At 46.4% G+C, this 26,292-nt stretch overlaps 1 protein-coding gene across 1 annotated transcript in view; it reads right to left on the bottom strand.

The window, feature by feature from the left end:
• Nucleotides 1–5,316: 5,316 nt before the first annotated feature.
• The window catches only part of FAM131B (family with sequence similarity 131 member B), a 55,662-nt gene continuing 34,686 nt past the window's right edge, over nt 5,317–26,292 (bottom strand). Inside the window, exons 2-7 of the mRNA XM_063128479.1 lie at nt 23,018–23,127; nt 19,244–19,279; nt 14,756–14,845; nt 10,036–10,246; nt 7,934–8,077; nt 5,317–6,207 (exon numbers count right to left, since the gene is read on the bottom strand). Coding sequence (XP_062984549.1) covers nt 5,609–6,207; nt 7,934–8,077; nt 10,036–10,246; nt 14,756–14,845; nt 19,244–19,279; nt 23,018–23,127 — 1,190 coding nt within the window. The 3' untranslated portion in view covers nt 5,317–5,608. The remainder of the gene's footprint in view (nt 6,208–7,933; nt 8,078–10,035; nt 10,247–14,755; nt 14,846–19,243; nt 19,280–23,017; nt 23,128–26,292) is intronic.

Genomic DNA, 26,292 nt, shown 5'->3' with positions numbered 1-26,292 from the left:
CATGCTGGATCTGACCAAGGCTCCATCTAGTCCAGCATTCTGTTCACACAATGGCCAACCAGCTGTTGACCAGGGACCCACAAGCAAGACATGAGTGCAACACCACAGCCCCCTCCTGCTTATGTTCCCTAGCAACTGGAGAAATAGGCCCAACACCTCTGATTCTGGAGATAGCGCATAGCCATCAAAACTAGTAGCCATTGATAGCCTTCTCCTCTAAGAATTGATTTAACTTCCTTTTAAAGCCAACCAAATTGGTGGCCATCACTTCATCTTGTGTTAGCAAATGCCATCGTTTAAGTATCATGAAGTCATAGAAATCATAGGTTCGTGGAAATGAATAAAGCAGCATGCTCTTGCTGCAGCTGATCTCTTGCCTTTTGGGGACCAGAAAACAGAAGCTAGCACCCACCCACCCCTCTTCATGACAGACACTTTATGGAGTGGGCCCTCCATGACACTTTGGCAAGTCTTTCACTACGTGTTCGAATTGGTGTGAAAAGCCCAGAGAGCATTGGTTATTGGGCAGTATAGAAATGTAATAAAAATAAATAATTGTTATAAAACTAATCAAAACTATTGCAATAAAGCTAGTTAGCATATAGTGAACCATGTGAGCAGTGTGATATTGCATCAGAGCGGTTTCTCTAGTTGTACAAAATATAGTCTTTGCTCACTAGGCTCTGCCTGACAGCACTCTTGCAATAAATGGCAGCAGAGGGTTAAAAATGGGATGAAACCAAAATAGTCCTATCAGAAGACTGCAGAGTTCACTTCATTTTTTAAAAAAATCTGGATATTTGCACTGATTTCAAGTATAGCTCTCTATAGGAAAGTGAGGCGGGCTGAGTCATCAGTGTTACGTGCATAAGTCTTCAGGCATCTGGCAACAATGTCTCGTACAAGTTAGTTCTACTGATGTTACTCTGCAACCTAAAAGACAACTCATTACATTCAACACCCACTAGATAGAGGTCCGTTTAAAGAAACAATATGGGAGTACAAAAGACATTTGCCACATATTTGAATTTCAAGGTTTCAGCTGGCATTGGCAACCTGATCATTCATACAATTGAAGTGTACTTAAGAGACCAAGCAATGAAAAACAAATGCATGCATGCGCAGTTCAGATGTAATGGATGTACACTGCACTCCGTTTCCTTAGCAAAATACGAAAACATTACTGCACATGCACACGTTAATTTAGAATCACCGAGAGTCAAAAAAGAAAAAATGGCACCCACTGACCTAGATTGTGCTTCGCCAAACAAATAAAGCTGCAATGTGTCACTCCCTTCAGCCTTTCTACACGAGGCTTTTATTGCGTTCTCATGATTCCTCATGGTAGTTTGCGGGGTTTTTACACAACTCTGTCATCCTCCAGACCCTCTCCCTTGCTTTGCCGGGTTTTTTCCTAACGAGGAAAATCTGGTATTTTTCTGAATGACGTTATAGAATCCAGAGGGGGGGGGGAACCTGGAAAGAAACGTGTGTAAAGGAGCCAATCTTATTCCTGCACAGAATCCAGAAGCAGAAGCCTCAATAAAGGTGTGGGTTAAAAGCCTCATGTAGAAAAGCCCTGAGCTTTCTATGTGTAGGATACACATCAAGCTGAAGTCTTCCAATGCAGGTTGATGGCAGACCGTAGAGTTGTGGAGTCGGGGATCGATTTTCAGCGAAGAGCAGACAGCAGTGCTGTGCCAAACCCCTCCTCCAACCTGCTGATTGCCCCCTACATCTCTCTCTCCCAATCTAGGGTGACCATATGGAAAGGGGGACAGGGCTCCTGTATCTTTAACGGTTGTATTGAAAAGGGAATTGCAGCAGGTGTCATTTGTATATATGGAGAACCTGTTGAAATTCCCTCTTCATCGTCACAGTTAAAGCTGCAGGTGCCCTGCCCTCTTTTAAAATGGTCACTCTAGAATCAAAGAATAGTAGAGTTGGAAGGGGCCTATAGGGCCATCGTGTCCAACACCCTGCTCAACGCAGGAATCCACCCTAAAGCATACTTGACAGATGGTTGTCAGCTCCTGCAGCTTTAAGTGTTGTTGTGAAGAGGGAATTTCACCAGGTTCTCCGTATGCACAAATGACACCTGCTGAAATTCCCTTTTCTATGCAACTGTTAAAGATACAGGAGCCCTGTCCGCCTTTTCATAGGGTCACTCTATCCCAACTGCTTTTCTTCCAGCCAGTCTCCAATACCAGAAATAAACCCAGCTGATGAGGAAACAGCTGGAGGGAAGCATTGTGGAGGAAAAGTGCCTGGGGATGGGTCATTATTACCCCACGTGCTGACTGCTCCTCTGCGGGAAGTAGTTGCCCCCAACACCACTTACCACTTTACTGACCCCAGCTTAGGTTCAGAGACATAGGTCTGTTCCCAGTCACGTGTGCTTTCACCCTATCTTATCCGTGTTTATATCTTCAATACATCCCCTACTGTTGATGATATGGGCATGTCCATTGAGCTGCTCCCATTCATTTCCCACTCGTCCCTTAAATGTAGTAGAAAATGGGAAAGGTTTACAAAAAGGCAAGACCCCTTTTGAAAACAAAACTTAAATGGCATTTAATTGTCCTGGAACAATTACGTTTATTTAGAAACCTCCCCCAAGAATTGTACAGTTTCATAGAGAATATGGCCTCTTTCTCTGGTAGGATTTATTTAGTAATGGATTCTAGCAGAGCTGTGAACCTTTAGTGCAGCCTTCCTCAACCTGGGGCGCTCCAGATGTGTTGGACTGCATCTCCCAGAATGCCCCAGCTGGGGCATTCTGGGAGTTGTAGTCCAACACATCTGGAGCGCCCCAGGTTGAGGAAGGCTGCTTTAGTGCTATTTAGTGGTTCCGTGCTATTCCCTTGCACTACCACAGTACAGCTTACCCTTCTTTCTGTTGTTCCATGCAATCTATCCCTCCATACCATCTCTCAAAGAAAAAATATACATCTCCCAAATATGTGTCACATGATATTATCAAATGCACAAGTTGCTTGCATTTTTTTTAAAAAAAAAGACAAGACAATAAAAGAACAGATCTCAACAAGATGAACCACTTGTATCAAGTCCAGTGAGTGCCAAGATGAAAGCAGAATACATTTACACTGAAACAGAATTACCGTAAACATCCAGGTTTAGTCCTGGTCCTGGATAGGCACGTGGAGCATAATGGTTTGGAGGAAAGAAGAAGCAGGCTGACTGAATCTTCACCCTCCCACCACTGCAATACTGGGAACATCTCAAAGCTTTCTGGTTATGCTGACGGCTTGATAATGTTGGGGGAACTGGAATCCCATTATTTCTTTGTTTGCAGAGAAGAGCCCTCTGCACTTCCTTGCTTCCACATCATCAATGCCAGCAGAATTCCCCCCACAGTTGACTGACAGCCAGATCGCAGCAATTAAGATAAATGCAGAACATGAGGTTTCACCCCCATATTCAGAGCAGTGCTATATCCAACCCTCTTCGCCTTCAGAGGTTGGCACTGTAGCATGTAAACATATTTTAAAGAGAGGTTGGCTCCCAAATGCTCAGAAATTGAGCGGCCTCCCCACTTGAAGAGCCAGGAAGAGTGAGGAAATGAAGACAAGGAAGAGAAGGGTTGAGAAAAGGCGTTTCTTTTTCATGCAGCTGCTGTGATTCATGTCTGCCTGACCACTTGTCCATTGTCATGACAGCATTTCCAAGGAAAGTGCAATGGGGGAAGACAAGGGTCTCTTGGCTTCTGACGTTTATGAACTGGAGACCTCCCTCTCCTCTTCTTCATCCAAAGTGCAGGGACCTCCCCTCTTACTGATGACATCTGAAGGCAACACTCTCCCTCTTTCTCTATATGAAGAGTCCCACATCTGGGAAAGCAAAGCACTGCAGGATGGTTTATTCCTCTCGTAGCTAACCGCCCTGCAGAAGACAGATTAGCAGCAGGCCGCCTTTTGAGTATCAGGCTTGGAGACGATGTACTTCCAGAAAGTAACAAAGGCAGGACCATTTCCTGTTATTAGACAACCCCGAAGTTCCCTTTGGCAAGCGTTTCCTTATTTGACCCAAGGTTCTGCCACTTCAGTAATGACCACATGCTTTTGAGTGGCCCCGGCAAATTTAACTGTTTCACACCATCGTGTTGTCCCACCTTTTAACTTCCACAGAAGCTGGGGGTTTGGAGAGGATCAAAATGTGGGTTTATGCTGTTAGTCCCTCTTTTCATGGCAGACCAGCAACTGAGAAGGAGGGACAACTTCAGACCCAAGTATATGCCCCACCCCAAGCCATGATGTCATTCACAACCAACCCCCTTGGGGGAGGGGGGAAACCCTTGTAAAAATGAGAAGAAATCCCCACTTACCCTTTCCTTATTCTTGACTGAAATGAGGCCTGAGAAATATCTACATCGTTAACAGAAGGAGAAGAAGAAGAAGAAGAAGAAGAAGAAGAAGAAGCAGGAGTGATAAATTAATGGAAAGAGAGAATTGCTCTCTTCTAGACTCTGCTTCTTCAGTAATTTGGCACTACAGAGGATCTGGTGATCCGAGGAAAGGAGTATTACCTTACACTAGGTGGCACCCATGTTATTCCCTCTGTTAGCCACGGCTTAAAGGAACTTGGAAATATTTTTTTAAAAAATGGGGGAAATGCAACAACAAAATCCCTAATGTAAACCGGAAAGCAGGTTACTGAAGCCACACTTGCTCGCTCACCTAGTTTCTTTGCTTGCCTTCCCTGCACACACCTGGAAAGAGAGGACTCCACGCCTGCATAAAATATGAAACTGGCAGATGGCCTCCCCCCCCTTTCCCGCCCCTGCATGCAGTGCCCCCTATTAAATAGGGGAGGAAACCCCCTCCCCAGCTCCCAGGCAGAGATAACAAGGGGTGCATAAGGAGGATTTCTGCACACGTGCTGGAGAATGAGGTTTGGACTTGACTCACAGAGCAGCTCTGTCCATAGCATAGCATAGTTGGTACCCAGGGAGTCTCGCTTCTGATTCTAGCGCACACTCTGCATCCACAGACCGCTCCCTCCACATCATGTTTTTCTGGATCTAGGCCTCAAGTGCAGAGCTTCTCTCCAGATAGCACCTTACTTCCTTAAGTAGACTCTATGACTCTGCCTGGGGCTTTTGTTGTCAGTCGGCCTTTTAAGCCACTCATTCCTCACTATTCCTGTTCCATGATGTAAAGCTCTTGTCTGCATCCTCCGACGTCCTTAGGTCCCAACAGCCAAAGCAGAGAGTAGCCGTGATACAGCTCAGTGGCTGTATCCAGACTGAAACGGCACCCCAAAAGCCGCACCCCTGATGCCAGCAGCACGGCCTGCCTCCACGGTCAGCCATGTCCACGCGATGCCACTGTCTTGCATTCCCTGAGCTCCCTGTGCCTGGGTGTCCAAGGCAGTAGGTCTTGAAGGTTCAGCCCAACGTGTGCAGGTGGGGGAGGGGACTTAGCAGTGCCCAGCACATTTGGTCCTTGGCTTACCTTTCCATACAACTAAAAACAAAGAAGTGTGCTAGTGCGCCTGGGGAGTTTAGGAGCTGGGGAGGGGCTTCCCGGTCACTTTCCCCCACCCGTGTTTCCCATGCATAATGGCAAAGGGTTCCTCAACGGCAGCTTCAGTTGTTGGCTTCGCCTTCCTCCTCATCAAAAGACTGCACTCCGGATGAGGTAACATCAGAGACCTTGCGGCTGAGGGCAGCAGGTTCTGGCTCCTCCCGAGGCGAGAGGGACTCCAGGTCCCGGCACACAACATCGTCCTCTTCTGGTGAGGGCTTCTTGTTCAACAGTGGGGCTTTCTCCAGCAAGGGATTCTCTTCCTCCTCTGTGTGAACTCCCACAAAGGGGCTGGATTCAGCACTGCTACCACCGCTAGGAACAGTCTGAGCAGGCCATACATCCACAAGGCCAGTGTTGGGGAGCAGGGCCTGTTGCAGTTGCTGGTGCGGTTGTGGCTGCTGCTGCTGCTGCTGCTGCTGCTGCTGCTGCTGTAGCTGTAGTAATTGGTGCTGCTGGATAAGGTTGTTCTGAATAAGAACACTTTCCTGCAGGTTGGGCTGGGACTCTTCAAAGTTCTGGCCAAGATAGGAACCAGTAGCTGGGGAAGCAATGAGGGACTGGTCACTGGTCTCCCAGGCATCAGACGAACCCAGGCAGTACATGCCTTGTGAGACGTAAGAGTGTGGCCAGCTGTCATACTGTGCCTGGGCCAGTTGATCTGCAGAAAGAAGAGGGGCGGGAAAGAACAAACATTAAAATGTGGAAGGCAGAAAGGAAGGAGGGTCAGAGAAGACCTCAATGAGGAGCAGAACTATTAGGCAAGAAGATGAACCCTCTGAGTTCTGTCAAGCCACGGCTTGACAGGGACTGTGCAGACTAGTAGGCCTTTGCAACAATGGACACAGTGGCCTAGTTCTCGCTTCAGACTGGAGGGTCTCACATTCCTGGATGATCCTTTAGCCCCAAAATCTATGCACACAGGTAATTAGTATGCCGAAGAGAAGGCTAGGCTAGAACCCTTCTAGTCTCATCTGTGCAGGGATTTCAGCAAGGGGATGGGATCTGGAGGAACATTATACCATTTGTGGCCTGAAGTGGTATAGCCTAGACGCAATTAGACCGAAATTGCCCTTAGTGACAGGTTTGAGACCGATAGATTCCAGACAGGGTTGGAGATAGAGGCAGTCAAAGCTATATTAGCATGTATAAAATTCTTTAGAGTGTTTAAGGTGCTTTAGGTTCATTATAGTAATGATAGTAATTCCTACACTATCGACCTAGAAAGCTGAAAGTATGTGTGTGGGTTTGTACATCCGGAACTTTTTATCCACGATCTTAAAATTGGGCATGCAGCTAGGTCTTCCTGTTCAGTGATCATAAAAAAAATCTAGCATCCAGTATTTCTTGGTTTTAACTTGTTTTTAATTAATTAAAAACTCACCTTACACTGACACCTACTACTCCCAGCAGCTGAAGGCATGCTGGGGGATGGAGGCATTTGATAGATCTCACCACGGAGTCAAGCACGACCACAAGGCAATCTCGCGGGATCACTGTAACAGCTGCAGTTCCAACCATGCCTCCGGTGGAGGTCGGTGTGTCCTCCCACAGCCGTTTCCCTCCAGTCCTCAGCGAGGTAGGATGGGCGTGGCCTGAGCCCAAGCCCCCACGGCACATACCACCACCGCCGCCATGGGGCCTGGAAGCCCGCAGCTGCCCACAGCATTGTGGCAGTGGGGAAAGGACTGCTCGGGGTGGCTCTCAGGTAATGGCCCAAGTCCTCAATGGCCTCCTTGGCCCTCCCCTCTCTGCGAGGCTTTAGTTCTGCCACGTGCACGAGCGCCTGGTCTGTTACGTCATGTGCAGGGGAGGGAAGGAGAGGGAGGGGACTGCACCACCTTGGCCCTCCTCTTTAACTCCCTTTTTAATAACAACAACAACTAGAGAATTCATAGCGCGTACACACAACAGTTCTCCAGGTGCACTGAAATCTGCTTCCCTACTATACATTATTCAGGTCCCTGGGCAATGCTGGGTATATCAGCTAGTAGTCCTCTACTGTAAGCCATTATTACTATCCTGGTATTGCAGGTGGGGATGGGGTGGGTGTCCACAAACTGACAGTGGCTTGCTTAAGGCCACCTAATGGGTTTATTGCTGATGTAAGATTTCTCCTTGTGAACTTCTTGGCTTACAGACCATATTCTTAGGGTCAAACTCCACATAGCAAGGAGCTGAGGCTTGTCTTTGTTTTCTTTTTTCTTTTACTCTAGTGTAATCATGTGTGGCCCCAATTGAGATTGGGACCACCTCACTCCAGTAGGCAGAGTGGAGGGTTAAACTGGATCAGTAAAGCCTTGTCCTACTCCAAGAAGCCATGAGGCCTGGCTTGGCAGAGCGTTCCCCGTTCCCCTATGGCCTAAGAGGAGAAGGCCAGTACTCACCCTGGTTCTCCATTATCTCTTGGTAGTTCTCATTGTAGTTGCCAGCTTGGTTCTCCTGGTTGGAGTTGACGCTCATATCTTCACCGTCCATGGAAGACCAGGCCATGAGGGTGGCTTCCGAGATAGCAAACTGTTGCATCACCCCTTGTTACAGACGGAGAGGAGAGAAGGATAGTGGTGGATGGGAATTGCCCCTCTCTTTTCCCCCACCTGTCAATACCCACACACATTTGCTGCTTCACTTCTGCCTGTGACTTAGGATATCTCACTTCCCAGCCCATGCGAGTCCCTGAGGAACTCAGACTACAGTCCAGTCTAGTGCCTCTGCATTATTGCCGGGGCCAATTTTCTGTGCGATTGTGCAACCTCCCACCCAGGTTCCAGAATTTTATATTTTAAGTGTTGGGAAACCTAATCTAGAATGTCTCCCACGACCTGGTTCCAAATTTAAAATCACTCATTCCCATCCTGATTCAGGTTTAAATTACACCGGAATAAGGAACACGGTTTGGGGAGAAGAAATGGCAGCCCTGTGTCAAACCTCCTCCGTCCCTCTCTGTAATCAGGTATAATATAATATAATCATGTCCTGATGCCATTTATCCTGAGTGTTTCCACACTCCCACTAATGGCAGCCAGTAACATGGAAATGGGATGGGGAAATGCATAGGGTAAGTTACATCAGAGCAAGAGGTAAGCTGTGCCACCCCAATGCAGAAGGAGCGAGGAACTCAACGCTGGGCTGCTGTTTTCAGTAGCAACCCCATATTTCTTACTTGATTTATTTCTGCTCTGAGAGTAATGGTAGTCAGGAGGGTGTGTGTGGAATTAAAGTGTGACTAATCCTCACTGATTGATCTTGAATGTGACCAGAATCTGTTCCCCAGAACGAGTACATCCCTGTCTTTCTGAAATGTTTCTCGGGTTATTTCTGCTTTTCCTCCAAGTCAGAAAGCTGGAGGGGACTGGAAGGTCATTGTGTCCAAGCTTCTTGTCCAAAAGGCAGAGCCACCATCAGCTACTTAACCTCCCCAATTCACCTATGCAATCCAGAGAGAAGATGCATTTAAGCACCTAGGATAGCTAGAGTATTGACTAGTTCTGACTGAAACCCAGGGCAGATTCCCGGCTCCACTGATGTCGGATCCACCAACTTCCACTGGAAGAGGGGTGCAGAACCATTGGTGTGCTGGCCTAATCCAGCCCACAGAGCCTCGCAGGGTTGGCCTCCATGCCTCAGCCCCCGGCGGAATTTGCCAACCTGGAGTGGACCTCTGTTTTTATCTCCGATCTGGGATCCAAAATAACAGCAGGGATGTAGTCACCGGGGGTCTCTGCCAGTGGTAGGAAGGGCAGCTGCTATTCCTAGCACCCACACAGTTGCTCCTCCCTGTTCTCCCAGCACAGAGAGAAATAGAAGAAGGAAAAGCAGGGGTGTGGGGGTGTGGAGGCAACAACATCATCCAACCCACAGTAGGGCGCCCACCTTAAAAAGGTTCTGCACCCTTGATTCAGAGCAAATAGATTCAGGATGACTCTAAGGTTGACTCTGATTTGAAAAATATATATATGAAATTCAACAGAAGATCCAGCCAATTCAACCAAGCCAAGCTAGAAAGTCCTTGCCTTCTTTCCCACATACCCCATCCATCCCCAGGAAACATGAGGCATGTCTAGATGAGAGCTTACCCCAGGGATCGCCCCACATGACGCACAAGAGATCCCGGGGGCAGCGAGGGATGATCCCTGCATTTCCCCCCAGGATTACCGGGACGATCCCGAGACCGTGGGAGGTGGGGGAGGCCATCCCAGTTTCGTCACGGCTCCTTGCGAGTAAACAGAGCTCTGTTCCCATTGGGGGGGGAGGGGGAAGCGGGATCATTAAAAAAACCCCACTAACCTTAGCGTTGGAGCGCTCATGCGCTCATCTTCGATTTAAAAAAAATGGCGGCTGCGACGACCTCCTTCCTCCCGGGACGTCACACGCCACGCGTAGACAGAGGGGGAGGATCTTGCGATCAGCGTATCACGAGATCCTCCCCCTCCCCTCCCCTGGTGCAGACATGCCCGTGGGCTGGTGGAGTGCAAGCGCAGTAGCCTACCTGCCAGGAACCGTGCTTCTTTCTCGCCGTCGCTCAGGTCGGAGTAAGCGTCGGCATCCTTCCGCACCGTTTCGTGAGTGTGATGCTGCTGCTGGCTGCTGCCATTGCCCCAGCCCTGCCACTCGATCATGTGCGCAACGCGGCCCTGTCCCATGGCAGTGGGCTTGGTGACGTGATCCTTCATGCTGCGAGACATCCCTAAGGCGCCAGACATTAAGAAAACAAGAAGGGGCTATTCTACTGCTCCAGGGCCGGGGGTCACATCGCCCTCGGGTGTGTTTCTTCTTACCCTTCGCACATACTTCCACTATATATGCATACCCTACCTTTACAGGGGCTTTCCCATGGAAGAAACATAGACGGGTCAGAGAACATATAGCACGAGGCCCGTCAGTGTACTCTTTTAACCTGACAAGCAACGGAAAATGCAACCACTCATCACCCCCGAGCTGCAAAATAAAGTGGACACCAGCGGGGCCACAGTGTAATCACGAGTATGAAATCAAAACCACAATGAGGGGGCGGAAGGGATTTTAATCTCACAGACATTTTGCTTGGCCCTAAAATGTTGGGAAAATAGGGCCACTAACACCTAATGGCCATTTGAGGCCATGGCTAGACCAGGCCTATATCCTGGGATTGTCCAGGGGTCATCCCTATTCATGTATTATTATTATTTTTATCGTTTATTTATTTATTTATTTAGCACCATCAGTGTACATGGTGCTGTACAGAGTAAAACAATAAAATAGCAAAACCCTGCCGCATAGGCTTACATTCTAAGAGAATCATCATAAAACAATAAGAAGGGGAAGAGAAGGCACCAAACAGGCACAGGGGAGAGTAAAACTAACAGTATAAAAGTAAGATCAAAATCAACTTCTAAAAGCTTTAGGAAAAAGAAAAGTTTTTAGCTGCGCTTTAAAAACTGCAATTGAACTTGTAGTTCTCAAATGTCCTGGAAGAGCGTTCCAGGTGTAAGGGGCAGCGGAAGAAAATGGAAGAAGCCGAGCAAGGGAAGCAGAGACCCTTGGGCAGGTGAGAAAGATGGCATCAGAGCAGTGAAGAGCACGAGCGGGGCAATAGTGTGAGATGAGAGAGGAAAGAGAGGAAGGAGCTAGACGGTGATAAGCTTTGTGGGTCAACAGGAGAAGTTTATATTGGATTCTGAGGTGAATTGGAAGCCAATGAAGAGATTTCAGAAGTGGAGTAACATGGTCAGAGCGGCGAGCCAAGAAGATGATCTTAGCAGCAGAGTGGTGAACAGAAACCCACAAACTGATGTGAGGAGAAGAAAGGCCAGTGAGAAGAAGGTTGCAGTAGTCCAACCGAGAAATAACCAATGCATGAACAAGAGTCTTGGCAGAAGAGACATGTAAATGACACGAAGGGGATCCAGGGATCAGCCAGGGACGACCCTAGGACAATCCCAGGATATAGGCCTGGTGTAGCCATGGCCACAGTCTCTTAATAAGCTCCACAAGGTAATGATTTTATGCATGTTAATACAGAAATGACTTTAATGCTAGGAGGTCTCTTTCAAAAACATATTTACAGTTGATCTCAGCCAGCCTCTCCCATCCCTCACCCCCCTCCACTCCATTACTATAGTTTTTTATAACTAGGGTATAAAAGGTTAACGTTTATTCAAACACAGCATTCTGCTTTCACAAAAACTAGGGACAAACTTAGCTTATAATAATTTTTCTACCTATTATAGGATTCCCAAAACATGAAGAAACCATAAACATTACAAACAGGCAATAATCACATTTAGTTTGCATTCACGCAGTTGAAAGACTGAATGTTCTCAAGCTGCTTTAACACACTGTAACATATTAGCTGCCAATAAAAGTAATGTTGTAAAGCAGTGGTTCCCAATTGGTGGTCTGTGGACCCCAGGGGGTCTGAGTAACCCACCTAGGGGGTCCATGGCACCATTCACACATATTCACCATTCGTTTCTGGAGTCCACTGACGACGAATTCCTACCAGAAGTAAAATATAACATCACTGAGCACCTGCGTGATTTAGCGACTAGCTTCAGAGATTACTTCCCTGCACCTAATCCTGAAAACTCATGGAGAAGGAATCCTTTTGAATGTGGTGATGTACAACTCACAACTCTGTCTGCGGAAGAGTGAGATGCACTTGTTGACGTGACTTGTGACGGTTCACTGAAATCATTTTTCAAAGAATATAGACTGGACCAATTCTGGGTGAAGGTTTTTCCTGATTATAAGAAATTAGGTGAAAAGGCTTTGAAACATCTAGTTCCCTTTCGTTCCACATATCTTTGTGAACAAACATTTTTGGCATTTTATTATATAAAGAACAAGCATAGAAATTGGCTCAATGTTGTTCCAGATTTGAGATTAAAAGTAGGAAATATTGAACCGGATGTGGAAGGGATTGTTCGGGACAAAAAGAGGCATGATTTCTCCCATCACGTTTAGGTTTACTAGCTGTTAGACATGCCATAATTTGTTCAATTGTAAACTAGACGTTAGTAAAATTAAATTCATCTTTATATTCCTAACGAAATCATTGTCATTTTTGCGTTGCAATATCACAAATTTTATGTTCTGTTTTGTAGTATACCTAAAATCCTTTTCTTATTAGGGGCTACCCCTTATTTTCTCCAAAAAATTGTTTCGGACAGGTAACTACCATAGAGATAATATTTTTTTCAAAAGGAGGGGGGGTGTCCCTGGCTTGGCATTTGAAAAACAAGGGGTCTGCAGTACTTAGCTAATTGGGAACCACTGTTGTAAAATCTGGCAGATTCTGCCACTTCTTCTCCTTCTTTGCTACTGGATCAGTACTTCAAGGTTCTTTGCAGAGATTGTCCTATGTGTGCCCTCACCACCACCACCACCACCTGCAATCAAGCTGCCATCCGGCAAGACCTCTGTGCCTTAATTCTAAATATGGGCCTGATGCAGCTCCCCTGCTCTTGAGTTCAAGGGACTGGTTTTGTATAGTGCTGTGAAGATCCCTTCCCCCAACAGTCTGCTTTGCAGGCATCATCTCAGAGTTTATCTTCCTCAGTTTCCCCTTTCTGTGCAATGGCTTGCTGCAGATTCAAAAGACTGCTTTTTGTGTGTTGCTGCAGAAATTACCCTACCCTCTGCTTTGCGAATTTGATTGCAGAGTTAATTTGCCTTCCCTTTTCTGTGCTATCGGTGTGGAATGAAAAGTTAGTTTGTGTATGTTATTGTGCTGTTTCCAACACACACACACACACACTGCTTTGCAGGCATGATCTTAAAGTGCCTCAGTTTCCCCTTTCTGTGCTTTGGGTTGGTACCGGTAGTTGCTAAGGGCTTGGTGACGTCTTGGCTCCATTTATGGTGAACTTTCCTTCCATCCCACCAGCCCATTGGGCACTGGCCAGCACTGGGCCTCGGGGAGAGTTCTAGAAAACTCCTTAGTACTATGAATCCCCCTTTTGGCATAATTCCCCCATTTCCCCACCCCCATGGAATTATACAGCTTAGAAGGTTGAATGGAAATGAAGAAGCAGATCTGCATAAAACTGTAGAGAAATCACACGCTTGGAGCCGCAGCAGAAAGACTGACAAGGAGCCCTTTACCGACCAGACATTAAAGGAAACAAGGCCCCTTCACACTTCAATCTCCATATTAGAGAGAAAAAGAATCAATATTGGCAGAATCACTGTAATGTGTAAAGGTGATGTGAGTGTTGTGGGGCGTGCGTTCTATTTTGCTGTATTGCACAGTGTCTTTCTGTGGAGGGTTCAGCACTTCACACAGTATGATATATCCACCTGTACCAACGTGAAAATTTATCATGGGAAGGAGTAATGTGTGAAGGAGCTCCAAGACATGAGGGCACTTAGGGGAACTGAAGAGTAAAATTTGGGTGAGTAGTGCTTTCACTTCAGGGTTTTTTAAAGGGTACTTGGGGTACGAGCGGAAGTGGCCCAGCAATGCCCCATCTGGACAGGGATAACCTGGCTTCAGTTGTCCATGCTCTGGTAACCTCCAAGTTAGATTACTGCAATGCACTCTACATAGGGCTGCCTTTGAAGACGGTTCGGAAGCTGCAGCTCGTGCAAAATGCAGCGGCCAGATTGATTTCGGGAACCAGAAGGTTCGACCATATAACACCTGCTCTGGTCCGCTTGCACTGGCTGCCTGTATGTTTCCGAGCCCAATTCAAGGTGCTGGTTTTGACCTATAAAGCCTTACATGGCTTGGGACCACAATACCTGATGGAACGCCTCTCCCGACATGAACATACCCGGTCACTACGTTCAACATCTAAGGTCCTCCTCCGGGTGCCTACTCCGAGAGAGGCTCGGAGTGTGGCAACGAGGGACAGGGCCTTTTTGGTGGTGGCCCCCAGACTACGGAACGATCTCCCTGACGAGGCTCGCCTGCCGCCAACGCTGCTATCTTTCCGGCGCCAGATTAAGACTTTCCTCTTTGCCCAGGCATATGGCAGCACATCTTAATCACCCACATGTTTAGTTTTTTTAACTGTTTTTAATGCTTTATGTGTGTATGTTCTGTGTTTTAGAATTTTAAATTTTGTATACTCGTTTTTATCTCAATTTTAGAATTTCTGTAAAGTGCCCAGAGAGCCCTGGCTATGGGGGCGGTATATAAGTGTAATATAGAAATAAATAAATAATAGAAAGATTAATAAGACGTAAGATGATTTTAAGTTCAACGGTTTTAGATCCTCACCAGAGAAAGAAGACTTAGCAAGCGCTCCGATCCCGTATGCATTGGAGTTTCGCTTCAGTTTGGGCAAAATGGAGGTTGTGTCTTCCATGGAAAGCTGAAAAGACAGATTATGTAAAGGAATGAAAAGGTATGAGGGGGAGGAAAGGAGGCAACCCAATCTGGATTTCTAAGAACACAAGGAACAAGGAAAAAGTATAAACCTGAAGGAGAAGAAACAAACAAAGATGGAAAATTAGAAACTGGGCAGAAAACCTGCAGAGGTTTATGCATAGGGAACCTGCATAGGGAAGCTGTAGGGTGGATTCCTGCATTGAGCAGGGGGTTGGACTCGACGGCCTTGCAGGCCCCTTCCAACTCTGCTGTTCTATGATTCTATGATTCTGTAGCGCTTTGTCAGATAAGGACCTACCCATAGAAGGAAATTACCTGGGTACGTGGGTTTGGATTTTCTGCCTCAAGCACCAAAATTTGTTGGGCTAGCCCTGATCTGGCGAACTATATTTGGTGACTGGTTGGTATGCTTTTTTTGCCAGCAAATTGTTAAAGTAGGATATATATGGGAAAGCAAAAAAAAATCAAGGTGAGAATGTTACGTATATAAATTACTGGAGTAGGGTGAACATACGAAAAGGAGGACCGGGCTCCTGTATCTTTAACAGTTGCATAGAAAAGGGAATTTCAGCAGGTGTCATTTGTATGCATGTCTCACCTGGTGAAAGTCCTTCTTCATCACAACACTTCAAGCTGCAGGAGCTATACTGTGACCAGATTTAAGAGAGGGCAGGGCACCTGCAGCTTTAACTGTTGTAATGAAGAGGAAATTTCACCAGGTGCTGCATGCACACAAATGACACCTGCTGAAATTCCCTTCTCTATGCAACTGTTAAAGATACAGGAGCCCTGTCCTCCTTTTCATAGGGTCACCCTACTGGAGTGCAAGTGAGAGAAGATAAAATGAGGATAGAAGATTAATATTGTCTTCCTGCAGATTCCACAGAAGCCCTATTCAGGCATTCAAAGAGGGGACGGGAGCACCCGCCCCTCTCTCTCCTTGGTCACATTCGTCACCCTCTACTTGTGGAGGGCAACTTGTCTGTAGAGGAGAACCTCCTCTGTCCGTGGGGACTCCCCGCACAATTGAGAATCCTGACTTTCTGGCCTTCTCACAATCACCTAGAGAGTCCCCATGGGTATTCTCCTCTCCAGGCAGTTGGGTGACAAACATGCCAAGGGGAGGGGCGTGGCGGAAGTGATCCCTCCCCTCTCGCGTTGATTTTAACACCTTTTTGAACACCTGAATAGAATCTGAAGAAATAAGGAAGAAGGTCGGGAAAGCATTTTAAAGGTAAAGCTAAGTGTTCGTCCAGACTAGGGGCCACTGTAACATGCCTTTTATTTCACAAATTTAATTCGGATGTGGATATACACACATGTTCCATATTTCTTCGATTCTAAGATGCACTTTTCCTCCATATAAACATCTCTAAAAAAGGGGTGCGTCTTAGAATCGCGGCTGCATTTATTATGTCTTAGAATCAAAGCTTTTTTTCTGTTGGTTGTACTGAAATTAGTGTGCGTCTTACAATCGATGGCGTCTTACAATCGAAGAAATACGGTAGTATTGCCATAAACAGACTATAATCAGCAGACAAAAACCTCACAGACAAAATTTGCAGCAACTTTTCTGGGGCACTGTTTCATGCAGCGATATTATTTTCCCCTCATTCCTTTGTGTTATTCCTTTGGTCACAGGGTACTTTTGCATTTCAATTAAGGATGGCCTGCAAACCTACATTCATTTAGGAGTAACCACACTGAACTCACAGAGGGACAAACGACATGACATTTTGAAGGAAAAGCAACCCTGGGGCCCTGATGCCGGAAAAAGTCCTGGTTTGGATTAGACTCCCTGCAATATTTCCCCACTGGAAACCTCCCCCACCCCCACTCACCCCGCTTTCTGCCCTTGAAAATGCTGCTTGCTGCCAACAGCACTGTTGTGAACAAATAGCAAGCAGGTGGGATTTTGGATGGGGAGCCTTCCAGGACTGTGAGGACGGTGCTGGATTGGGGGACCACAGCTGCTCCTCCTTCAGTGTGAAAGTGGCAGCATTGTGCAGGGCTTTAAGGAATGCCATGGGTAGTTTGGCTTCATCAGTAAACAGGCAGAGGACTGGGCATAAAAATAATAGAGCCAATGAGTGGATATAGGCGTGGATAGAGCACTGGACACAGGACACAAGGGTCCAAATCGACACTCAGCAATGGTGTGGAGATCACTTTGTGACTTTGAAAAAGTCGTTATTTCTTGGCTTAACCTACTACACAGGACAGCTCTGAAGATTTAGTGGGGTCGTTCCATGTATGTCGTTCTGAACCTTCCTTGGAAGAGAAGATGAGATACAGATATGATCAATGCTTCTCTTCCTTGCTCACTCTGTTGAATACACATTGATGCTCTATTGAGTACACATCGATGGAAACTCTCTTGCTTTCCTCTTCACTTTTCTTTATACTGTTGCTATATTCCTTTCTGGATGGACCTTTGGCACAACAGTGCTTATGATCTTCTTCTTCTTTGCATGGGAAGTTGTCCAAGTGTGTATACTGAGAACAAGATGTAGTTAGATTGACTTGTATGCTTTTGAGCATGTACCTATTTCAGACCCTTGTCGCAGACAACCTAGATGGCTTTTGCACCCTGGGTGTTTTGTTATCCAGTAAAAAAAAACAGTAACTGCTCCCTGGCAGTGGGGGCTATTGGAGTAAATGGCACCTGGGTTTTTTTCTTTCTTTTTGGAAGTGAAGAGGTTCAAAAGGCAGGTTTCATGGACTGTTTTTACAGTGCTGATGTCTAGATTTATTTGCAGTTCTAAGGAATTATGTTTGAATAATTTTGAACGAGTCTCTTTTATTTTAAAAATATAGGGTGAAAACTGGTGGAGTGAAAAGGAGAAGGGGTGGGGTGAAGAGTATGGCTGTGCACCGCCTCGGATCCGAACCCCGAATCTGAAGCGCATCGGGGTGATTCGGATCCTCCTGAACCAGATCTGAACCAGTTCGGGCGAAGTCCGAGGTGGCCTGAAGCTGAAGCCAATTGGCTCCAAAGCTTCGGGACGCCTCAGCGCTTCGGAGCCGGCCCCACTCCTACCCCCTTAAGCGCCCACCAGTCTCCTTACCTGCCGCCGCTGACCGCCGCCGTCGCCCTTGCATCCAGCAGCTTCCACTGTTGCTGCCGCATAAGACAGGAAGTAGGCCGCGGCTTACCTGGTGCCTCTGCCATCCGCGGCGGCAGACGGCAGAAGCGCCAGGTAAGTGGGGACAGTTTTCTGGGCGCTGGCTGCGCAGCCCGGCTGGTAGCCATCACCCAGAAAACTCCGAGTCGCCTTGGAGGGCCTGAATTTTGCCTCGGCTTTGGCGCCGAGGCGGGTCAGGAACCCCCGAGGCAGCCCCGAGGCGGATCAGGGCTGCTTTGGGGGCTCTGGATCTGCCTCCGAGGTGGCTCAGGGGGTCCCTGCACAGCCCTGGTAAAGAGTAGTGGGTTAGGGATGGTCCCAACGGACTGGGCAAAGGGGCCTAACTGGAACGTTGCCACTTAAAGGCCCTCAAAAAACTAAAGTTGGCCATCAGTAAGCAAAACAGAACCAGAAACTACAATTCGACCCAGGTTTGCTAATCATGATCCGTGCTAACTGTGGTTTGGTGTGATATCTGAATTGACAAATCAGAGTTACAGCCAGTGCTGTGCTTCCAGAGGCTCCTGCATCTTGGAGACAGGGAATAATTTATGAAAAACCCGCAAGCAAGCCTAAGCCATGGTTTGTCTGCTGTATATTTGGAAGTCCAAATCAGGGCCTTAGTTCTAAACTACTCCTGGGGCAAACCATGCTTTGGCATGAAGCCAGAATTGAGCAAACGTGTCGGCAAATGTGTTACAATTATCAAAATAAATAAATGGTGGTGCCTCCTTTTTATGGAAGAGAAATGGACCAATAAGAAAAGTTAGAATAATGAATATTCATTCATTCAGTCATCTAATTTAACACCAACAGCACATTGTCAGAACCCAGAAAACAATCATAGAGTCATAGAATAGCAGAGTTGGAAGGGGCCTAAAAGGCCATCGAGTCCAACCCTGCACAACAAACTGGGCTCTGTTGCTCTTGCTGTTTCCCTGGCTCTGAATAATTAGGGGAGGGTAACAAGAAAAGTCCACCGGGAGGGGGGGGAGGGCTGCAGGGAGGCCTGGAGGGCAATTCACGTGCCCACGGACAGGTTGCAAGGCCAACTTGCATTTGGTCTAGGAAAACTGTAATACTTTGTTTCAGGTGTCCAGATAATCATTTTGGTTTTTCCAGATAAATTATGAATCTTACTGGGAGAAAGAAAATGCCCAACCCAAGATATAATCCAAAGTCTTCTAGCAGCAATACAGGTTCTTGACGTACCGCAAGACCTATCAGCAGGCTTAGAAGATGGAGGCTATACTCACATTAATGCCATCCCAGGAGAAATCTGTCCGTGTTTGCTATGGAGAAAGAAACAGCTAGTTAGCATCACACACAAGCTCCCTGTATATGACATGCACCTCTCTCTCTCCCTGCAGTCCCTAGTGGTTACTACACTTAATCACATAGAAAGAGGTTCCTCCTTCTGTTCAAGTAATAAGGGCCTGTGCTTTGGGGAGAAAACATCCTAGTCCAGTTTGCTCCTGATTTCTCTAGTTCGATGTGCATAGCCATCATACTCACAATAGCAATGGATGAACAACAAGGAGCTCTCCATGGCTTAGGGCTAGAGACTATGGCCGTTTCTACACCTGCCTTTTTTTCCAGGGATCGTCCCAGGATCATCCCTGTGCATGCAAATGCCACACAGGGGATCCTGGGAGCAGGCAGGGACGATCCCTCCATTTTCCTGAGATATTAATCCTCAGGTGTAGAAAGGGCCGAATTGTCTCTCCCGCCCTGCTCCTTACCTCTTACATTTCTTCTTCTACATTCTTTTTTGTTCCCTTGGTTCTGCTGGTTCTAATTTCTGTCCTGAGTGCTATCTTCCTTACGTTATTCCCCATTTATTTATTTATTACATTTATATACTGCCTCGCAGCCGTAGCCCATCCATTTTCTATTGTGGTACCTTATTTACAGAATACTATTCCTCCCAATATCTGCTCTGCTTTGTCTATGTGCTGCATCTATACTCACTTTAACACTTCCCTTTTCTCTCATGTCTCCCCTCTCCCTCCTCTGAACTGTTTCTCTTCCCTCTCAAACCCACCTCTGCCCTTCAATTCCTCTTTTCAGCATCTCTCACGCTCCCTCCCTTACGTGTGTACTTTGGACTGCAAAGTTGCAGGGAAATAATATGGCCCCAATCCAATTCCAGTCATGAGCAAAGATGTTAATGCACAACCAGTTTTATGAGAATGTGAGTAGGGATGCATGTTTGAAAGCACATGGTCGCTTGCATCCCACTGAAGCAGTTCAGAGAGAACTGCAGCCTTGCTCAGAAATGCCTTCAGATATGCCATCTGAAGCCATATCCAATTTATCGAAAACCAGCCAATTATGTGTGCGTGCAAGCCTGCTTATTGGCACAGATCTTTTTAGCCGGGTAGGGTTGCTTGTCTAATTACTTATTCTATGCACTGTGCCTGCTGAAAGACACTTGATAAATATTAAAAAGTATTATTAGGAAACTGCTGTCTTTCAGTCGGAAGGAACATGGCAGAGACCATGCTTGACACGTAGAAGGTTTCAAGATTTCAGCCCCTGGCAGCTCAAGTCCAAAGAATCTCTGGTGGCAGTACTGGAAAACCTTTGCCTGAGGCTCTGGAAGAGATGCTGGCAGTCAAGGTAGGCAGTACTGACCTCAATAGACCACCAGTCTGCCTACCCTAAGTCAGACCAAGCCTCCATCTTGTCCAGCAAATGGTCTCTAACCATGGCCTTAACCGGTACCAATGGAAACTCCAGAAGTACAGCAAGATGGCGCCAACTGAGCCATTGGTCCGGTCAGCCTATTTCCAGGACATGAGGTCACATCTTGAGGTGCCTAATGGACACCAACCAGCATCCCACAAGGGGAGGGATCTCTGGAGTCACACCCCACAGCTGAGTAGGGATTCATCAAAATAGGACTCATAACTTGTTTTTGCATTTTACAATTTGTAAAACTGTTGAAACTTCATTAAAAAAAATGGCATATATGAATACAAAATAGCCACCATCTTTTGAAAGATCAAAGATGTCAACAAATTTCATTCACTGAACCTTACGCCCTTTCTACACTGAAGGATTATTCCAGGGAAATGGAGGGGTTGTCCCTGCCTGCTCCTGGGATCCCCTGTGTGTCATTTGGATGCACAGGGATGATCCCGGGATAAATGGCTGGTGTAGACATGCCCATATTAGACAGATAACTTGCACCCATAAAATTACACATGGTGCACTAGCTGACAGCATAAAATAAAGCTGTAAGGCTGGGATGGGCAACCCTTTTGCCCTCAAGGCCACATGTGGCAATGGCCAGTGGGCCACATACATGCATGCACACAAAGACTCATTCACCACGACCACCCATTTCAGCATGTGGGGATAGGGAGGTATTGTTCTCTTGTTCTGCGCAAAGTTCTCGTCTCCTCCCCAGCTGACTAGCACTGTGAACAGTTTTCCTAGTGCCCATCAGCTGGGTGGAGGGTGGTGCCTGCTTACGACAGAGGCATGCAGAGATAACTCTTTCTGTGCACCAGCCTTCTCATTTAAATCGCACTCTACGCAGGCGCCAAACAGCACCTCCACCCCAGCATAATCATACTCTAGCCAAGCGGCAGGGGAAACTTGCTGGTGGTGGACAGGGCTTTGACGGTGACTTTCCAGCAAAAGTAGGCGCATCTTCTCTAGGCAGCCACAACCATGCAAGGTGATGATCTCAAGAACGTGAGCGTTGTTCGTATTGCTGACACTCATCTAAACCATTGGACAAATTGTATAGCTTAGGATTTTCCCCAGGCACTTCATGGGACACTCCTAAGATGTTTCAAGAACTCATGTTTCTGGAATCTTGTTAGGGTCAAATCATCAAACAATTATATATATGATTTTGTGAACCGCCCAGAAAGCTTCGGCTATTCGGCGGTATAAAATTTATTTATTTATTTATTTATTTTATTTATTTATTACATTTTTATACTGCCCAATAGCCGAGGCTCTCTGGGCGGTTCACAAAAATTAAAACCATAATAAAACTACCAACAGGTTATAAACACAAATACAAAATACAGTATAAAATACTGTATATACCATATTTCTTCGATTGTAAGATGCCATCGATTGTAAGACGCACACTAATTTCAGTACCACCAACAGAAAAAAAGCTTTGATCCTAAGAATAATAATCGCACCGCGATTCTAAGATGCACCCCGTTTTTAGAGATGTTTATATGGGAAAAAAGTGCGTCTTAGAATCAAAGAAATACGGTACACACACACACACACACACACACACACACACACACACACACACACACACTTTGGCTTCCAAATAGTCTTCTTTAACCCAAAATAAGGGTCCCAGAAGATCCTTCTATTATGCTGAAAATAAATCAAACCTCTGTTTGAGACTCAAAGAGCATGTCTACACCTCCCGGCATTCTGGGAGGAAGCGGGGAGGCTCTTGTGATATGCTGATCTTGAGATCCTCCCACTGCATTCACATGCAGCGTGTGACATCCAGGGAGGAAAGAGGACTTCGTGCCCGCCATTTTTAAAAAAAGAATACCGGAACTGGAGCGCACCTGCACTCCAGCGAAAAAGTAAGTAAAAAAAAAAAAAAAGGCCCGACCCCTCTCCCCACCCCACCCCTAATGGCCCTGAACTCTTCCCATCCCGGCTCCTTCACTCAGATGACCCCCGCTACTCACGGGGAAGAGGGAAGAAGCCGGGACAGCCGGCCACACCACCTGTGGTCCTCAGGATCATCCCGGGACAGCGGGAAAAGCTGTGAAGAAAGGGTATGGCAATATCCCTGGGAAATGCAGGGATCTTCCCTCCCTGCTCCCAGGATCCCCTGTGCATCATGTGGACGCACAGGGGAGATCCTGGGATGATCCCCGGGTTATCGCCCGGTGTAGATATGCCCAAAGTCTCTAACGCAAATGAGCGCCTACAGAAGTATACTGGCTTCTATCACTTTAGCCAGTGTGCTCTTCCAGTGCTTGATCTTTACGCTGTCTCTTCTCTGTGGACATGGAATGGATGCTCACCTCGTTGGAGGGCCGGTGGATGCTGCTGCCATGGAGTGAGCTGGTGCTGTCCATGTTGATCTGGTCCACATCTTTCAGCCCTTTCCAGTCCACAGCAATCACTTCATTTCCTGCAGTCACACAAAAGGTAGTCAGAGTTCCAGCTGCCATCCTAGCAGATTCCATCCCAGAATGTTCACTGCTTACTGAAGCCGTAGCTGACACCAACCATTGATTCAGTGGGAATTTCTGAGTTCTGCTCGGGTTGGGTCAATAACTCACACTTTTATGGCAATGAGGAAAAAAAAAATGTTGCTAAATGGTAACAAATATTATCATTATTTATTTCCCAATCTTACAAGCTTTCTAGGATCTCTTCTCGATCCGCCCAGAGTGCAGGACACGGAATAATGGGCTCAAGTTAAAGGAAGCCAGATTCCGGCTGGACATCAGGAAAAACTTCCTGACTGTTAGAGCAGTACGACAATGGAACCAGTTACCTAGGGAGGTTGTGGGCTCTCCCACACTGGAGGCCTTCAAGAGGCAGCTGGACAACCATCTGTCAGGGATGCTTTAGGTTGGATTCCTGCACTGAGCAGGGGGTTGGACTCGATGGCCTTGTAGGCCCCTTCCAACTCTGCTATTCTATGATTCTAGTACTGGGTACAATACTGCTGAGAATCAGGAAGGGTGGTTTCCCCAAAATGTCCCAGGGCTCATCATCCACTGAGGGCAAAAATAGGATGAATATGTTTCATTACAAAATCCCAATTAAGCAGCACAGAGGTAAAATGGCTTTGCTTCAGATATTGTAAAATATTAAGGGGCAGATCAAATCAGCCTGATTTTAAATATTAATATCAAATATCAATAACTGACATTGAATATCACCTATCAAACAATGAAAATATAAAAGGTGAATGTTCTGTTTCGGATATATTATTATTTATTATTATTAATATTTATTTATAAAGTGCCATCACTTTTCATGGCGCTGTGAAACAAAACAATGGCTTACAATCTAAAATCACTGTAACAGACAGGGGAGGGAGGGGAAAAACCAGTAGGGGTAGGGGACGTTAAAACTAACTATAGACTAGTATGACCACGCTACGGTTAAAAAGCTTTCGAGAAAAGAAATGTTTTCAAGTGAGATTGAGAAACAGAAATTGACGTCATGGTCCGCAAATGCACTGGAGGAGAATTCCAGGCATAGGGGGCAGCGAGCGAGAATGGGAGAAGACGAACGAGAGATGTGGAAACTCTTGGGCAGGTAAGAGACATGGTGTTGTTGGAGCAGAGGGCACGAGCGGGGCGATGAAGTGAAGTAAGGGACGAAAGGTAGGGAGGGGACAGATCATGACAGGCTTTAAAACAGCCTTCCTCAACCTGGGGCGCTCCAGATGTGTTGGACTACAACTCCCAGAATGCCCCAGCCAGCTGGCTGGGGCATTCTGGGAGATGCAGTCCAACACATCTGGAGCGCCCCAGGTTGAGGAAGGCTGCTTTAAAAGTAAGAAGAAGAAGCTTGTATTGGATTCTATAAGAGATAGGAAGCCAGTGGAGGGATTTTAAAAGCAGGGTGACATGATGAAAAGGATGAGCCAAGAAAATAATCCTAGCTGCCGAATGATGAATGGAGACCAGTGGAGACAAATGAGAAGAAGGAAGACCGGTCAACAAAAGATTACAATAATCCAGGCGAGAAATAACCAAAGCATGAACAAGGGATATAGATTATTCAATGCTGCCTATTGTAAAACATGGACTATTCAACACCGCGGAAGACAGACTTCAAGCAGGGTTCATACAGACAGACGTTTCAATAGAGGCGTTGTCACTTTTTCCTCCCTCAGAATAAGCCCGGCTTCCCTCTCTTCTTAACAGCATTTCAAACATGGATATGTCTTGCTCCTACCAGCCCACACCAATTCTTCAAGCCGGGGCTTTCAATTTTTAAAAAAGCACCGTGTCGATGTTCATGCATTTAAACACCAATGGTTTTTTATATTATTATATTAATCATTAAACTGATTCTAAAATAGCTGCAGAAGCAGTTCTGGGAATGATGGGTTTGGGGCAGCCCAAATGCCAGCCAGTGCTGTTCAGAGCCAGCTTCAACGACAAACTGGCAAAACCAGCTTATCCTGTGAGCATGTTCCTGAATGGGGAACTGGGGCCTCAGCTAGACCTATGGGTCTAGCACGACGGAGGGGTGTTTGTTTGTTTGTTTCGGTCATAGACCAGCACAGCAGAAAACATCATCACAATAATATTAAAAAACCCAACATACAATAAAATACATACATAAAATACAAAAAACACGGCAGTCTCAGCCTAAGTCTAAGGTACAATAAAATTCTTCAACATCAATTTCAGTCGGCTTATGGCAGCCGCACAAAAACTGGCCAAAACCTGAGGATTCTGATCCGATAGAAGATGTTTTATGTAATATTCATCTGATCTACCGGGAGTTCGCTGCAAGATAGAGGTTATAAATGTTTGGCGCAAATCTTGATAAAAGGAACAATACAGCAGAACATGGCCTATACTTTCCACTTTACCCATCTCACAAGGACATACCCGTTCTTGGTAGGGTATATTTCCAAACCTTCTATCCAAAAGGGCTTAAGGCAGAACGTTAAACCTGGCCAGGGTGAAAGCTTTCCTGAATTTAGGAATATTCAAGTCCACCAGATATTTTGTGATCATGTTCCTGAACGGGGAACTGGGGCCTCAGCTAGACCTATGGGTCTAGCGTGAAGGAGGGGTGAAGATCTCGTGATATTTTTATTGCGAGATCTCCCCCTCTGTTTACACGTGGCGCGTGATGACCTCGGAGGGAGAGGACATCGCGCCCGCCGTTTTTTAAAAAAGAAAATAGAACATGTGCACGAGCGCATGTGTGCTCAAAGGTAGGTAGTTTTTTTTTTAAAAAAAGTTCCCTGCTCCCCACCCACCCCACCCACTGTGGGCGCAGAGCTTGGAATATCATACATATCAAACATAACTTGCACTTCGTCATGGGAGCTATAGTAGGGCTGTTAATTGATCAAGCAAATGTTTGGCAAAGTCTTCACATGTGTGGATGAATGGATTCTTATCAAGGCCTTTAAGCAATGCCACACTACTGAAGGTTGCAACTTACATGTGTTGTGACACTGGGACATTAGCATCTGCTAGTTCGCCCGTATGAGACTCAAGAATTGCAGAAAGGTCACTCGTCCTTGTTGGGATGAGAAGGCCACATTCAGCTGTGGAAAATGTGTGTAGAACCATGCCAAGCTCATAAGTGC

Source organism: Elgaria multicarinata, chromosome 6 (genome assembly GCF_023053635.1).
Source record: "Elgaria multicarinata webbii isolate HBS135686 ecotype San Diego chromosome 6, rElgMul1.1.pri, whole genome shotgun sequence".
Taxonomy (NCBI): Eukaryota; Metazoa; Chordata; class Lepidosauria; order Squamata; family Anguidae; genus Elgaria; species Elgaria multicarinata.
This window is presented reverse-complemented; position numbering and strand designations above follow the sequence as displayed.